Consider the following 17,975-nt stretch of genomic DNA (forward strand, 5'->3'; position numbering starts at 1 on the left):
CTCCTTTGTTATTACACACACAGATGTACCAAACATCATCTTGCTGTTGCACAGCACAAGCCAAATTTGCTCCAGCATGATATTCTAATGCATTAAATGTGAAAAACGCTATTAACCTGCAGCATGGGGTTAATCGGCAGCTTAATTGCACACTGAACCCACTACCGGGAGTAAACTAACATTATTTCTCCCGGCATTCAGTCATGGGGGTGGTGATGGCGCTGTTTCAGTCAATGCTGTGTGTATATAGAGCAGCAGCTGTAACTTTCCCCCAGTCCTGACTGACAGCCGCCCATAATGCTGAGCCGCTGTCAGTCAGTGTCGGTGGCGCTGTTATAGCTGTTACAGCCGCTGCTCTCTGTACACAGAGTGGTCACTGAAACCGCGCCAGCACCACCGGCGTGACTGAACGCTGAACACTGATGGGAGGAATAAAGTTAATTTCCTCCTGGCAGCAGGCCTCTAAGTGCTGGCCCCGGGCAGGTTCAGAGTGCTATTAACCTGACGATTAACCTCATATCTGAAGGTTTATAGTGTGTTTTCACGTGACAGGTTCCCTTTAAGCATCAATTTAATGTTTGCCACATCTGCATAAAATTTGCTAGGTCTAGATATAAAGATTACCAATAATGTGATGCTTGTCACTTCTCAAATGTGATGCTAGTCACTTCTCACTGCCAAGCTGTGAGCCATAAGGATCAAGAAGTCCAAGGTCAGAAGCCAGGAGGGTACATCATAAACTGAAGGAGGAGACAAAAGCGTGGTCAGGTAACGTTCTGAGGTCAGAGTACCGGGAGGATAACGGATCAGAGCTGAAGGGGTTAAACAGGCAGATGGTCAGAAGGAAGTCCAAGGTCAGAAAACAGATCAAGCATGCAGAGCTCAAGAAACAGGAAAGCACAAACCTCACTAGCTGAATGTACATTTAGATGGCAGTGGTCTGGGAGACGCTGCTCAGTTAAATAGGCATGGCAATCACCTGGGATAATGAACACCTGGAGACAGCCGACGCCTCCCAGTCACAGATTGGATAGTCGAGCTGTCAATCAACACACTGACAGCTCAGCACATTCCTGTACCAGATTGGATGGCCATGCTGTCAATCAATGTACTGACAGCTTCAGCACACCCCTGTCCCGGATTGGACGGCCGAGCTGTCAGTAACTGCATCCAAGACACCCTGAGGGGTGGAACCGTGACAAATAATAGTGTCATTTTAAACACTCCTGAAACATGACACATGACACTTGCAGCAGACTTCATCCCATCACGGCCTTATGACATTTTTACAATGGATCCCCTATCTGCATACAGGTTTACTACATTCATCACTGTTATAATAACATATATCACTTGCCATAGTCTTACTACGGTCTCCTGTCTCAGTAGGACTGGCCGACCATAGGGCCAGAGAAGTATTGCCAGGAATTGCAGTTGTATCCAGGCCCTGGTGCCAAAGAAGGTCCAATGGGCCCCTTTCTTCCATATGAGGAAACCAGTAAACCAGTACTTTTCAAGACCAGCGATGGTTGGGGGCACATTTGGAGACTATGCATTTGGGCCCTTGAAGAGTTTGAATTGATATGTATTGACAGGTATTGTTACTCAGAAGCCTCTGTCACTACAGATCTATTCCCTGCCCAGCGCTACCTTCTTTTGCTCCTGCTTCACTGACAGCATCTATGTTGTCTGAATTAAGGTAGAGGAGCCATCAGTCAAACAGAAGGAGGAAGTGCTGGTGGGGAATAGAGCTGGAGTGACAGAGGATTCAGATCTACCATAGCTCTTCAGCCTCATTTGCATACCAATTCAAATTCTGATTTCTCAGGAATGGAGGGAAAGACTGGCCATGTACAGTTATTTTTGTACTTGTCTTTGAAAGAGCTACATGTGCATATAAATAATTTGGGGTGTAAAATCCTGCTAAGAGATGCACATTAACTGGATATGTTGCCAATGATGAAGCATGTAAAGCAATGTTTAATTCGGGTTTATGATATTTAATGCTTCATATATTTTTTTAAAATAGGTTCTAAATATAAAAGTGTCAAAATTGCCTAAAAATAGGTTTCAATTATAAATATCCCCATGATTCAATTCTAGGACTGGGTACCCTCCATCACCATACCGATCCTAGATGTGAGGAGCTATTTGAAGATTTAGAACCAGTTTTGTTTTGAAAAAGTGAGATTAATAAGATGATAGATAGATAGATAGATAGATAGATAGATAGATAGATAGATAGATAGATAGATAGATAGATAGATAGATAGATATGGGATAGATAGATAGATAGATAGATACATAGATAGATAGATAGATAGATAGATAGATAGATACATAGATAGATAGATACATACATAGATAGATAGATAGATAGATAGATAATGGGATAGATGATAGATAGATAGATAGATAGATAGATAGATAGATAGATAGATAGATAGATAGATATGAGAGAGAGAGATAGATGGATAGATAGATGATAGGTAGGTAGATAGATTTTTCGATGTGCTGTCAAAGTTGAAGAACTTTAGAAGAAATAAATATTTTGCATTCTCCAAACTTGTTTGGATGTTTTTGCACCTTATGAACCTCTTTCTGCACAGAGATTTTGTATCACTACATACTTGTATAATCACTCCAGTCCTGACGTTATCACCCAGTATGTTGTAATTTATTATTTGTGTATAATACAATTTTGTAAAAATAAATAAATAATCTGTCCCCCATAATCTATTCCAGGGACGATACTTACCCCTGGACTTCAAATTATCTTGTCACTTTTTCTTCAGCCTAACTAAAATATGTAAGACAAATGTCCCCTATGGAAAATCAGACTGCATGGCTACAAGGAGATCGCACGGAGGATTCTGTATCTGTGTATCTTTTGAATGAGAATGTCTTACCTTATGCAGAGTTAACAGTGCAACTGGATCTCTACAGTCTGACAAAGTTCAGCCACTGAGCTGCAGCATTAACTTGTATTTTAACAAGATTAAAATATATTTGTCCTGGGGATTAGCATACTTAATTCCCCCTCTGCCTTTCTAGGAGTGGCAGTGCACTTTGATCTGCGTTGCATGGCAAGAGCCCTGCTTGGTCCCGACCATTGGAGTGCCAAGTGTGAAATTGGCCTGATGTCATTCTTATTCTTCATCGTTTACATCTCTCACCCACTTTAATTATATTTCCGCCACAAAGCCCGCCAGCTCCATTCTACATTCAGGTTACACTAGGAAGCATTTAAAACTATAGCTGAAAATACTACTTCGGATGGGAGGGACAGGATATCCATAGGGGAGAAAGAACAAAAGATAGATAGATAGATAGATAGATAGATAGATAGATAGATAGATAGATAGATAGATAGATAGATAGATAGATAGATAATATGGGATAGATAGATAGATAGATAGATAGATAGATAGATAGATAGATAGATAAAAGAAAAATATGTATTACATACATAGATAGTATGTAACATAGATAGATAGATAGATAGATAGATAGATAGATAGATAGATAATAGATGATAGAAAGATAGATAGATAGATAACAAAAGAAAAATATGTATTACATGCATAGATATTATATAACATAGATAGATTGATAATAAAAAAATAAAATGCATAGATATTAGTTAAATTACATATCAGATACATAATATATATATATATATATATATATATATATATTTAGTGCATAGATAATAGTTAACATAATTAAATATTAGCATTAAAGAAAGATAGATAGATATTAGATGATAGATAGATAGATAGATAGATAGATAGATAGATAGATAGATAGGAAGATAATTAGAATAGATAGATAATAGTACACTCAAATATTTGCTCAAATCTTTTCAATGTCCTTATTGTATAGACAAGATTCTGATATTTGCATTAGTCCAAATCATTTCATACCATATGAAGGTAATACTGTGTTATAAATATGGTGCATGAGACAGAAATCTATGAATTGCAGTCACTAATTTTCATGAATGTTACATATTTCATGCATCCTTATTGACTCAGGTTGATTTTTCTGTTCCACTTGGAACTTTCTTATTATTATTATTTTAGCATTTTCTAGACAGACATTAGACTTGGTAATGTAAAATGGTTGATTAGTGCTCTGGAAATGAGATTGGCAATTCATGAGCCCCTGGGCTGATTGTAGAGGTGCAGGATATATTTAGGGAAAGGAAATGAGCCACCTGCAGCTGTGACAGAGGCTTTGACCTTCAGCCCAGCTCTGTGGCCACAGACTCCATTCAGCCTGCATGGGGTGTCTGTGAGAGGGGCTATTTTCCCATTCAGCTCAGCTCATCAAGTCAGTGGCTGTTGGGCGTTACTTCCACATACAAGTTGGGCAGAATAGGAATGGAGATGAGCTGCCTGGGTATTGGAGAGCAGGTCAATGCTGGGAAATGAATCCCCTCAGACAACCTCCATTGTCTGGAATTTTCCACTTTCTGCATAGAGGACTGTGACAGGTAGCACAATATTACTGCATGCAGCAACTCCAGGCACATTGTAGACATGCAGCAATTATACCCAGACCAGACCCAAGTAATACAGGCCCTCTGATTACACAAATACACATTGTCTTTATAGCTGCTTTTATTTTAGATGAGTGATTGTAGCATAGTTGAATTCTCAGAGCTTTTATGTCTATATAACACTATCTTTGAGAGATGATTCTAATCATTGTATACTCTCATGACTACATCCATAAATGAAGCTTTTAGGTTTTCCTAATAGACCCAAGTCATTAGTGTCCTCTGTCTTCCCCAATAATCCCAAGTAGAAACTATTCTAAGTGCTGTGTCCATTCCTCTCTTTCTTTTTTTTTCTTATTATAATTAGCAGCTTTGCAAAGTGAAAAATGTAACTGGTGACTCCTGCAATTTAGTTGTTACATTGAGATGTATATATGTGTGTGTGGGTGGGTGTATGTGTATATATGTATGTGTGTGTGTGTGTATATATATATATATATATATATATATATATATATATATATATATATATATATATATATATATATGTATGTGGGTGTGTGTGTATATATATATATATACACACACACACACACACACACACACGCACACGCTCTGGCAAAAATTAAGAGACCACTGCAAAATGTTCAGTTTGTCTGATTTTTCTCTTTATAGGTATATTTTGGAGTAAAATGTAAATTGTTCTTTTACTCTATAAACTTCTGACAACAAGTCTCCGAATTTCCAAGCAATAAATTTTGTATGTTTTTCTAAAAAAGAAGAAATGGTTAAAATTACAAAAAAAAACAACAAAAAAACATTGCTTTCAGACCTCAAATAATGCAAAGAAAACAAGTTCATAATCATTTAGAAACAACAATACTAATGTTTTAACTCAGGAAGAGTTCAGAAATCAATATTTTGTGGAATAACCATGATTTTTAATCACTGCTTTCATGCGTCTTGGCATGCTTTCCACCAGTCTTTCACACTGCTTCTGGTGCAATAATGTAAGCAGTTCTTCTTTGATGGCTTGTGACTCCATCATCCTCTTGATTACATTCCAGAGGTTTCCAATGGGGTTCAGGTCTGGAGATTGGGCTGCCCATGACAGGGTTTTGATGTAGTGGTCTCTTAATTTTTGCCAGAGCTGTATGTATGTTCTTATGTTTATTTGTGTATCTATAAAAAAAATACATCAACATTTCATAATATCTCTTCAGGACTACATATGTATGTATATGTACACAAACTTATTGACTTGTAGATTTGTTTAACTTGATGTACAGTATGTCTATGTCTGTGTGTATATGTATGTGTGTGCACTTCTGAATTGAGTTTATTCCTTTATGTGTTCTGTGACACTTCCACTTTAGTTTTTTTATCTGTGTGTATAACTGTGTGTGCTCATTAATTGCTATGATTAACTGCTTGCACACTTTGGAAGTTGTTTATGACTGTTTGCAAGTCCATGTGTGTTCCTCTAGCCTTGGATCTGTCTGTGTGTGTATACTTCTGGGTATAAGGAAGTTAGTGTGTATGTGTGTGTATTTGTGTGTCAGTGTGTGTCCCCATGTGAGTGTGCTCTTCATTATTTCTATATGGGTGTGTTTGCCAGTGCACTGTATGTGGATGTATTTCTAGGACTCTATGTGTACTTATAGATTTCTGTATATGAGGTGCATTAGTTATCCAAACTAACATTCAGTACAATAGATTTAACACATATTTTTAAAAGCCACTGCCCTGATTTAGTGACAGTCTGCCATTACCATTCGCTTGCCCTGTGCTCTGCAATATGTGTTATTACATTAGGGAAGAATAGGCTTTATGAGAGCTTTTCCTGCCAGAGGCTGTAATGCTTCACTGACCATCCTCATATCCTCAGATTTAACCCAAAATCTGACGATGGCCATGACTGGTCAGGTGGAATACAAACATTGTTTAATATAAAAGACCGATATTGATGACAAAAAAAAGTAATATGAGCTTTGCTGATGCCCTGTATATTTAAGCAGCCCAAAATGACAAGTGCAACCCCAGTGTCTACACACAGCACAGTCTGTGGAGTTTGCCAAAAAGCTAGATGACATTCTGTGTGTGAGGAAGGAAGGGGGACTTGGCAGGAAAGTGATCTGGACACTGAGGACACAGAGGAAGAAATGACTTTCAGAGAGGAAAAACTACAGCTACAAAGCTAATCTGACTTCACCCCTCATTTCCAAAATGTCTCACTAGGGCGACCTGCCCCTCTCCATAGATCACTAGGATAATGTTCTTGCATCCTCCTTGTGTATACCCTGCAGTATGCCAAATATGAGTGTGCAACATTGTGCTGCTATGTGGAGGCAGAGGCTGCTGTCCTCATTGTTCAGGACTCTGTGCAGGGCTGGAGGGAGGGGGGGGGGGGGGGTGTTACCTCTCCAAATGTGAAGACTAAAATCCACTCTTTTGTTTCCAAAGGCGCTCTTCACACTGGGCTCTCTTCTCATTGTACTTTGGATATTTCATAATTTCTGTTACATCCTCTGATACTTTAGAAACTCTTGCACTTAGCATCTAACAGTATGGATCGGATGAGGCAGAATTATTGCTGCAAGTTATAGAAATATAAAAAAGGAACCACAACAAAAGTAGCAACTACAAATAGTGATAACAGTCCACATATAGTTGTATCATATAGTAAAATCTGATTATAACAGGAATTCATCCTATAATTCAGAACAAATAAGTGAATAACTGGATAGATATAAGAAGATAGATGAATAATAGAAATAAGTAGAAAACATTGGCATTTGTAATAAACGTAATGAAATTGACTATAATATTGGTTTATGGGTGATTCTTTGCAGGTAATATAGATAGGAACTTGTTCTATTAGATTAGTGCATTTAAATATTAAAATAATTTTCCGATTAATAACTGTTAGGTTAAAACTAAATAATATACTATATATATATATATATAGAGACAGAGAGAGATACAGATATACAGACATATATATGTATATGACATAATTTTCACCTTCACTATATATATATATATATATACACACACGCACACACACATATATATAAAACAACATTTACAGTCTTACTCTATATATGACATAATTTACAGTGTTACTATATAATCACACACACACACACACACACACACACACACACACACACACACACACACACACACACACACACACACACACACATATATATATTTAAAACATTTACAGTCTTACTCTATATGTGTGTGAATATACACACACACATATATCACATAATTTACAAATTTACAGTGTTACTATATAACCACACACACACACACACACACACATATCACAATGTTACATGATTTTTTTTATCCTTGCGCAAATAGCAGATTATGCACTACTGTACAAATTTTATAATGTCACCTCATCTAATATTCCCATTTTACTGCAGGGCTGTTTGGGCTTGTTCTGTCTATTCTGGGCCCCTGAGCCCCCTACTTCCTGAGCCCCCTACTTCCTGAGCCCCCCCACTTCCTGAGCCCCCCACTTCCTGAGCCCCTTATTTCCTGAGCCCCTACTTCCTGAGCCCCCCACTTCCTGAGCCCCCTACTTCCTGAGCCCCCTACTTCCTGAGCCCCACTTCCTGAGCCCCCTACTTCCTGAGCCCCACTTCCTGAGCCCCCCCACTTCTCCCAGATCCTGCGCTGTACACTAAATCTAGTGCAGTGCTTATTGATTAGGACTCATTGAGTTATACCGGGTCACCTCCTCTGTCAAGTTTATGTTTTAATTACGTACCGAGGTGCCTATGTAATAACATGTGCTTGCACCGCATGCCCCATTAACCCATTGGGTGCTGGGCGCAGACAGCCCCATCTCTTCTGGGGGGCCCCTTATGCTTACACGCAGGATCCACCTGCTGTTTTCTTCTTCTGCTCCTCTTCCTTAATATTACAAGTTAATATTATCTCCCCACGATACAAAAAAACATTGCTTGGCCAAACACTGCAGCTTTGCCTCTGCTCCCCCCACCCAACATTGCCAGCTCTCCATTGCCAAATAGTGTTTCATTTGTGTTTGACATTGCAAAAACCATGGTGGGCACAGCAAAACACATGAAGTGGCTCTATTTCACACTTGAAGAGAAGAGGTGATGTGTAAAAAGGATGGAAGCATGAATATACTTTAATGTGTACATGGGTTAGCATCATAACTATTATTGTAGTTGTAGCAGCAGTAACATAATAATGAATATTAGTAATAATAATACAGATAATAAAATAATAATTATTGTTATTATTATTATTATGATTATTATTATTATTATTTTAGCACCACTATAGTAATTATTGATAGAAATAGTAATTGTCTATACACCTCAGCTAGAGCATAATATAACCCCCCCCCCCACACACACACACACACCATATAAACATATAAAACAAGGCAGCTGTATACATAATAAAACGGTTTATTGGATGCATTTTTTGGAGGACTGAACATACACAATGGAGTAATCTCTTTACAAACACCAGGTGAACAGGGGTAAAAAAGAAAGTTTGGAAAGGTAGAAATGATCTCATACTGGACATTCTTGGCAATAAGAATCTGCCCCCCAGGAGGGTCACATACATAGAACAAGATACACGGGAATTCCAGTAATTCATGGGAGTAAATAAAAATGCAAAAAAAGTGATTTTAAGGCAAATAGAAACATTCATCATCAGAGGTGGCGACCAGTCCTGACTTGGCGTTTAATGGGACACAAATCTAGATTTTGTGTTATATCTTTTTGTTGTTTTTTTTACAGAACATTCAACTTTTATTGGCAACAGAAAGAAATGAAGAACAAAAAAAAATATATGTAAAGCAGAAAGTTTCATGAAAATGTCAGACATTTTATTTACACCGTGATACATTGTAAAAATAAGTCTAATTCTTCTATGTTGTGATGAGCAAACACTGATGCTGGCTGATTGTATTTACAATGGCTGGTGAATAATAGAAAGGTACAGAGTCACCTCCTAAATACCACATGATACTGGCGATAGATCCCTAGAATGGGGGATACCTGTAAATAGAATGGGATCTGACTAGATCTTTCATTGTATCCCATCAAATTTGGGGGAAATGCTAATAATACCCTCACTGCAATGAATGGGACAGCAGACCTATAAATAAAGCCACAATCCCCTGATAAAAAAAAAAAGCAAGGAGATCACATTAGATTTTCTTCACTGCCTTCCACTGAGTCGATCCCCGCACTGTTCTTATACAGAGGTATATTTGATGTCAGAGCGTTATATTCCCAGCTCTGAGATCGCAGGGGAGCAGGAATCTTTGAGCGCCTGTTGTGCTGGGGATACTCTGATCATACAGAAATAGCCACAAATGGCATTTAAATATGGTGGAAATTATGCAGGTTGATTTTTTTTTTTAGAGAGCAGGAGGGGAAAATGTCAACATTCATTTTAAGAGTTTCTTCTCTGCTCTGACATAAGCTAGTGTCAGGCTGGTCAGGAGGAGCAGAGGGTGTTGGTAAAGATGGCTATTTGGGAAGTGACTGGGTAATTAGGGGGGTAGGGCCTTCAGATCGAATGCTACATACAGAAAATAGCCTCCTTTTGCTGATTGGCTGCCATTGGATCCTATGAATAACGTTAGGACGTTTTAAATCGCATCTTGTGATCACCTTCCTAGCAGGATCTGATATTGAGATCCTATACATATCCCTTTTTTTCTAGTGCTGACCCTAATATTATCACATTCTGCTAATACCCCTCTGTCCTGGATCTGATGATGCACTATCCCTCTTCCTCTTTGCCTTTGATCATAATCTATTCTAAAACTGTTCTTTTCTGATTTTTGATCATTGACCCCCCATTCTCCGGTGATCCCTCTCCTACTAGACCTGGTAATCTACTCTCTTCTTCCTGAGATCCCCATTTATTCTAGTCTTGATCCAGACCCCATCATCTCCAAAAAAAACATTTTGAATCTGATTTTAAAAACTAAACCCCCCATTCTAGAATAAACTAAAACCCTCTCTCCTGTTCATCTGCAGAGATTTCTTCTCTGGATCTAATATATTTGATGAAGGATCGGATAGATCCACTCCCAGCTGTTTCTGATATTGAGATCCCCCTCGGTTCTGATGTTGTGGCCACCCCCTACTTGTTCAGACTCCCATCCTCCTGGTTTCAATACTGAGCTCCTTCCTTCCTTCCCCTTTCTTGTTTTCAAGGCAATTAACAAATAATAAAAAATAAAAAGCTAAGTGCAAAACTATATATCAACCCTCCAAGTATAAATAAAATCATAATCTGCGACTCTTTACACAACTATAAACATTTTTTGTCTTGAAGTCAAAGAAAACAAAAAAGTACATGTTTAATACAATGCAATAAAACATCGTTCCTGCCTTTTTTTTTAATTATTTTAACACAAAAAATTATAATATAAAACATAGGACAAATATTAGCTATTTTTCTTTTTTTTTTTTAATTCACAGTAGTGCGAAAAAATGCAGCAGTTAAATCTTTGGACTTTAGCAGAACGTTTCATGTCTTCACTGTCCAACCACAACAGCCAGAACATCGCTTAGTAGAAAAAAAAATAAAATAAAATAAAGCCTAAGCAAAAAAAAAAAAAAGAGCCAACAGAGATAGTTTCTGCTCCAGAAAATCAATGAAAAAAAAAGTTCTTGGGAGAAATATTTTGGAGCTTAAGTTTTTAATTATTATTATTATTTTTGCCTGTAAATTATATTTACATAGAATGTTGCGACCTTTTTCTCCTCTGTAGCGCAATGCTGGTATATTGTTTATCACTTTGATACTATGCCCCACTCCTTGTATATTTCTTATTTCGTTTAAATTATTGCATTGTAAGACTTTGCCCCACTGCCCTGGCTTCTATTCGCTGTCTGATTTGCTGTCCTTGGAAGTGGTGGAGTGGTTATAGAGTCCTTGTGCCATCAAGTGCAGTGCCAGGGCGTTTTTGTTCCCTGTGGCTTTCTTAATCTTAGCTCTCTTATTTTGAAACCAGATTTTTATCTGAGATTCGTTAAGATTCAGTTCCTGAGCCAAACTTTGTCTTCTCTGCTCGGTCAAATACCTGTTTGTCTGAAATTCAGCTTTGAGCCTCTGGAGCTGTTCTGCAGTGAATGCTGTCCTGGGCCTCTTGTCTTCCTTAGTCACTGTCTTCTTCTTTGGTTTGCGAGATCTCGGACCTACACAATATACAAAAAAAAACCAACACTGATTAAAATCTACTATAACAAACCAATAAATAATATAGCAAACCATACCATGCATGATATAATAATCTAGTAAATATGTGAAAATAAAGTATTTATAACAGCTATTATTATTGTTATTATTCTTGGTTATTTGCAGTTTTCTTTAAAAAAAATAATAACGTGTTCACATTACATTTAAAGGAGGTTTTGTCAACTTTTTTTTTGCAAAATACAAGTATATATTTATTTAAAAAATAATGTATTTATAATACTGTGAAATTCTAAATGTATTAAAATATATTAGTCCTACAGAAATGAACAGGTAGACCATGGGAGAGTGTACATTTAGGTAATTATTTCTTATTTTATGCTGGAATGAAGTAAATATAGTAAGACCATGGCTGATAGAATGGTATATTAATATCAATGAATAATTGATTAATAATAATAATAATGTGTATTATGGCTTCACAATTGTGCAGAATGCAAACATTACTTAATGATATATTAATATCAATGAATAATTTATTAATAATAATAATGTGTATTATGGCCTCACAGTTGTGCAGAATGCAAACATTACTTAATGCTATATTAATATCAATGAATAATTGATTATTAATAATAATAATAATAATATTAATAATGATGATGTGTATTATGGCTTCACAGTTGTCCAGAATACAAAGATTACTTAATGATATATTAATATCAATGAATAATTGATTAATAATAGTAGTAATAATAATAATAATGATAATAATGATGTGTATTATGGCTTCACAGTTGTCCAGAATACAAACATTACTTAATGATATATTAATATCAATGAATAATTGATTAATAATAATAATAATAATAATAATAGCAATAATAATGTGTATTATGGCTTCAGAGTTGTCCAGAATGCAAACATTACTTAATGAATAGTGATTTCTTTGTACATCAGACCCTATGCAGGGCTCAGTCACAGGGTGAGTGTTATTTCCAGTCCAGGCCTCCTCCCTCACTTCTCCCCCTCACTTGTGCCCACAATCCCCTCTCTCCACTTGAAATATTAACATCACACATACATTAGTCATTCAGACCAGCTAATTATTTGCTTCACGTTGCCCACCGTATCTGTTTAATAATGAAACATGATATAAAATGGATGTGGAGGAAAGTGTGGGCTGAGGGGCTCCTTTCTCATCTGCAGGACATTTTTCGTTTATTGCATTAGTATTATTTGTTCTTTTTTTATTCCTGCTTTCTGGGTTTGTGACGTGGGTGGATTAGAAGCAGCGCCGAGTTTTTGATTTATAATTGTAGAAGTGGAAGGGCAAGCTGGGACTTGTGGTTGCCAGATATTGATCGCTTGGGACGCCAATCAATGCCAGAAACATCGTTCTCAATCTATGTCGCTGTCCTCGTCTCTGTGGCTTCTCCTGGGTTTGTTCTTTCTCGCCCTCCATCCTGGGCCTCGTGCAGCTGATGTGACCCCCTATCCTAAATGTGTGGGTTCCAGTAATAAAACGATTGAAAGGATCAAGTTATCGGATCCCCCATGTTCTTCCATTCGCAGCTCTTAGCTGAAGACTCATTTTGATTCTCCTTGCTTCCCTCCTCCATCTTCCCATCCCTGTGCTCCTTTCATCTCCATAGCCCCCTGATCCCTCCCTCCTTCCAGCTCTCCCTTGCCCCTTTCTTTTACCATCATGCCCACACTCACCACCTCAGTGCCTGCCTCTGTGCACCCCTGCCTGACACCATGCACCCTGCTATATGTGCACACATCTCACATCCCTTCCTCTGAGCCTTGTGCACGGTGCATGCGCCTCTCCCTCCATCCATCCAGTATTTTTACGCACAGCCATACACGTGTTTTTACTACAAGCTGCCATCACTTCAGCAGCCTCCCTCACCCACAGATCAGAGCAGGGACACGTGGGCTCCAATGCTGCTCTTCATTGGGAAAATCCTCCTCCAATGTATAGTAACAAGCAATATATTCGGCAGCTCCCATTACAGTGCAGCTAGCAGTGCAGTCCCATGCAAATCCTAATGTCAATCCCATCACTTTGCCTAATGATCGAATAAAAAAATTCCAAAGTCTCTAATTGCATCTTATTGCATTTTGATGATTGTAAAAAAAATTGCATAATAAAATAATAATAATAATAATAATAATAATAATAATAAAATTAAAAAAAACAACAACCAGGTACTGAATATTTGTATTCGTGTTGGTATAAGCGTGTGCTTTATATGGACACCCAGATTAAAAGTGACTGTCTTTGAAGTCGCAAATGCACATTATGTATACGGAAAATCCCAGATCATAAATAATTCTACTATTAGACCATTCCATTATTGAGAAAGAGATGGGGGATACTACCCGGAGTCCACAAAACCCTCTATTTAAAGAGATAGATTTCATAATGAATATATTACATACACATGCTAAAAGGCAAAATAATACACTTAATAAATATATATATTATTTTAATTTCGTCCTGTATGTTCACGTTATATTATTTTTACAATTAAAGCAACCAAAATGGGAATGGAAAAACAAAATATATATATATATATATATATATATATATATATATATATATATATATATATATATATATATATATATATATATATAAAATGCTGAGTGGAAAATAATTTAGAGTTTTAATTACATAAATATTTTATAAGTATAGGACAAAATAATAAATGGCAATAATAATTTTAAAAGTGAACCAATTTGTGATACAAGTGAATTAATTAAATTTTAAATTATTGTATTAATTTATTTTGGTGTAAGGTACATGGGAGACAACCTAAATAGGAGAACGGTACATTTTGGCCTGTACCACCTTCATTTTGGAATAATTATAAAATAATCAGCAGCAGATAGGACAATAGAAGGCAATGTGTGACTGTAAAGACAATATGAATATATGTATAATATATGTGTGTGTTTTTTATGCCTAGAGATATACAGTATATAGTGGTGTTTTCGCACTGCGTGGTTGGACATCAGTAAGAGCCAAAGCCAAGACTCTGTGACAAATCAATTGCGTAAGAAAAATTAAGCCCCAAATAATGTCGCGTTTAAAATGCAAAGGCTTTTACTATGGGTAATTGTCGCTAATTAGCTGTTTAATTAAAGCTAAAAGAAGATCTTGGCAATTTGCGATTTTCGATGGTGCATGCTGCAAACAGAAGGGCTTCTTGGAAGAAATGAGCAATTCTTTGCTGTAGGATGAATGACCTCCAATGTTCTCCTTCCCTTCTCCATCTCATGGTGTCACTAGTTTCCTTATAGATGGAGCACCATTGGGATTAATGTAAAAGGATGGTGAGGACTAGTTCCATAAAGGCTTGCTCTTACCTGACGAAGGTCTGTCTGAGTACCTGGTGCAGTAGACCCAGGCTGGCCACAGCATGTTCTGCTGGTTATTGGTTGAGCTGGCTTGGGAACTATCAGAGTCTGAGCTCAAGGAATGGTCTCCGCTGGTGCCTCTGGGTTTAAGGGGTCCTTCTATGCCCACCTCAATTTTCTTATCTCCAGTAATTGCTTTGGATGCCCCTTCTCCCTCTGTGATGCCAGCAGTGCCCCTGTGCTGCCCGGTCTCTGCACCGGATCGAGCCACCACACTGTCCCTGCCCGAGAAGAGTTCATCCTGCTGGACAGCTCCTTCCTTCCTCCTCCCAAACTCCGGCCGCAGGATATTATCAATAAAGAAGTTAGTGATCCTGTGATGGGGCTGGTGGTTCCCTGGACCCTGGAGCAGCGGCAGGATCCCCCTGTTGGACTCCTCTCCTGACTCCTGCTGCTGCTGCTGCTGCTGTTGCTGATGCTGCTGTTGCTGTTGCTCCGCTTCCCTGTGATTTTGGTCATTTTCTTCCATGCTGTAATTCCACAAGCTGCTTCTAGGTTTAACCCTTTCTACTGCCTCCAAGTCAAGCTGCACATTCAAGGCTCCACTGTCAGTGTGAGGAGGATGTCAGAGAGGGGCTTCCTTTATCTGGCTCCTGTAGGTGGAATATTACTGCTTCAGAGCTGCGACCCCAAGCATCCTCCTGCCAAGGCTCCTATTCCTTCCTTCCACATCCAGGCAGTAAATCCTTCAGGAAGCCCAGTGGCAGCAGCCCAGGATGGATGCCTGTACAGCATGCGTGCACCAGCCCTGCTCCGGGCTGTGAGGAGCATAGAGGAGAAACAATACAGAGTGCAGGACTGGAGCTCAGGAGACCGGGCGAGCTCTCACAGGGACCGGATACATGGGAGGGACAGGAGGCATGGGCACAAGTTGCAGAGAAGTCCCCGGTGCTCGTGTGCCAGGCTCTGTGCTGGGGATAATTGGACGAGCACTCACTGGACCTGGAATACTTTCACTCTGGATTTTTGTTCTTATTTTTAATAGAAGCCTCAAAGTGACGTGGGAGCCCGGTAGCCTGGACACGTGCCTGCAGCCAATGGGCGAGCAGCCCCAGGTCACGTGAATGCGATCCTGAGGAGTAAATTGACAAGGCGAATTCCACTCCCCTCATCCCCCTCCTCCTTCATTCTCGCCTTCTCTCCTCCCCCATCCTCAGCCCTCTTCTCAGCTTTAAAGATGCAGCTTCTAGGATGCAACTGCACTAACAGCTTGTGAGGAGGTGTGTGTATGTGTGTGTGTGTATGTGTTTATATGTGTGTGTGTGTGTGTGTGGTGTGTGTATGTGTGTGTGTATGTGTGTGTGTGTATAGTGTATGTGTGTGTATGTCTGTGTGTATAGTGTATGTGGTGTGTGTATGTGTGTCTGTGTGTGTAGTGTATGTGTGGTGTGTGTATGTGTGTCTGTGTGTATGTGTGTGTATAGTGTATGTGTGTGTAGTGTATGTGTTGTGTGTATGTGTGTCTGTGTGTATGAGTGTGTGTATGTCTGTGTATAGTGTATGTGTGGTGTGTGTATGTCTGTCTGTGTGTGTAGTGTATGTGTGTGTGCGTAGTGTATGTGTGGTGTGTGTGTATGTGTGTATAGTGTATGTGTGTGTGTAGTGTATGTGTTGTGTGTATGTGTGTCTGTGTGTATGTGTGTATGTGTGTGTATAGTGTATGTGTGTGTGTATGTGTGTCTGTGTGTGTATGTGTGTGTAGTGTATGTGTGGTGTGTGTGTATGTGTGTCTGTGTGTGTGTATGTGTGTGTGTGTATGTGTGTGTGTGTAGTGTATGTGTGGTGTGTGCGTATGTGTGTCTCTGTGTGTTTGTGTATGTGTGTGTGTGTAGTGTATGTGTGTGGTGTGTATGTGTGTGTGTGGTGTGTGTGTATGTATGTGGTGTGTATGTGTGTGTGTGTGGTGTGTGTGTATGTGTGTGTATGTGTGTATGTGTGGTGTATGTGTGTGGTGTGTGTACGTGAGGTGTGTGTATATATGTGTGAGTGTATGTTTGTGTGTATATATATGTGTGTGTATGGTGTATGTGTGTGTATGTGTGTGTGTGGTGTATGTGTGTGTATATGTGTGTGTGTTTATGTTTGTGTGTATATATGTGTGTGTATGGTGTATGTGTGTATGTGTGTGTGTGTGGTGTATGTGTATGTGAGGTGTGTGTTTATATCTGTGTGTGTGTATATATGTGATGTGTGTGGGTGTGTGTGTATATGTGTGTGTATATCTGTGTGTGTATATGTATGTGTGGGGGTGTGAGGTGTGTGTATATATGTGTGTATGTATGTGAGGTATGTGTGTGTGTATATGTGTGATGTGTGTGTGGATATGTGTGTGTGTGTTTAGTTACATGCGTGGGGGTTGATTCGAATATGCATGAATATAAATACAGACATTTATGTGTGTGCATGTAAAAACATACCCATGAAAACACAGACCTATGTATGTGTGTAGGTAGATGTATGTGTGTGTATGAATATAGATATATTATATTTATGTGTAGCTAGCTATATATCATTTGTGTGGGGATGGAACAAAAAGATGTGTAGGTAAATATGTGTGTTTGTTTCTATGTAGATAAGCATAGACATTTATGTGCAAATAAAACTATAGCCCTATTTATGTCTACAGGTAGATATTTATATATGTATAGAAATATAGACACGTGTGTGTGTGTGTGTGTGTGTGTGTGTGTGTGCGTGCGTGTGTGTGTGTGTGTGTGTGTGTGTGTGTGTGAAAAATATAGAAGTGTGCTTATGTATATATAGATGAGTTTAGGTGTGTGTTGTTAAGTATGTGTCTGTGTGTATGTAGATAGATATAGACTTG

At 38.5% G+C, this 17,975-nt stretch overlaps 2 protein-coding genes across 2 annotated transcripts in view; one reads left to right on the plus strand and one right to left on the minus strand.

Annotated features, from left to right (window-relative positions):
* Positions 1-17,975, plus strand: part of LOC143781788 (protein NYNRIN-like) — a 1,337,202-nt gene that overhangs the window by 1,178,733 nt on the left and 140,494 nt on the right. The gene's annotated exons all lie outside the window — the stretch shown is intronic.
* EN2 (engrailed homeobox 2) lies at positions 9,283-16,102 on the minus strand. The gene is made up of 2 exons (XM_077268619.1): positions 15,101-16,102; positions 9,283-11,724 (listed from the first exon to the last, which is right to left on the minus strand). Exons 1-2 carry the CDS (start codon positions 15,618-15,620, stop codon positions 11,408-11,410), a joined length of 837 nt encoding a protein of 278 aa, XP_077124734.1. The 5' UTR covers positions 15,621-16,102; the 3' UTR covers positions 9,283-11,407.

This window comes from Ranitomeya variabilis, chromosome 6, assembly GCF_051348905.1.
Source record: "Ranitomeya variabilis isolate aRanVar5 chromosome 6, aRanVar5.hap1, whole genome shotgun sequence".
Classification (NCBI taxonomy): domain Eukaryota; kingdom Metazoa; phylum Chordata; class Amphibia; order Anura; family Dendrobatidae; genus Ranitomeya; species Ranitomeya variabilis.

Excerpts from the sequence above, each read along its gene's own strand:
- EN2 (XM_077268619.1), bottom strand. The coding sequence starts at position 15,620 with ATGGAAGAAAATGACCAAAATCACAGGGAAGCGGAGCAACAGCAACAG. Across the intron at positions 11,725-15,100 it reads CTCAGACAGACCTTCGTCAG|GTCCGAGATCTCGCAAACCA; the intron begins GTAAGAGCAAGC and ends TATATTGTGTAG.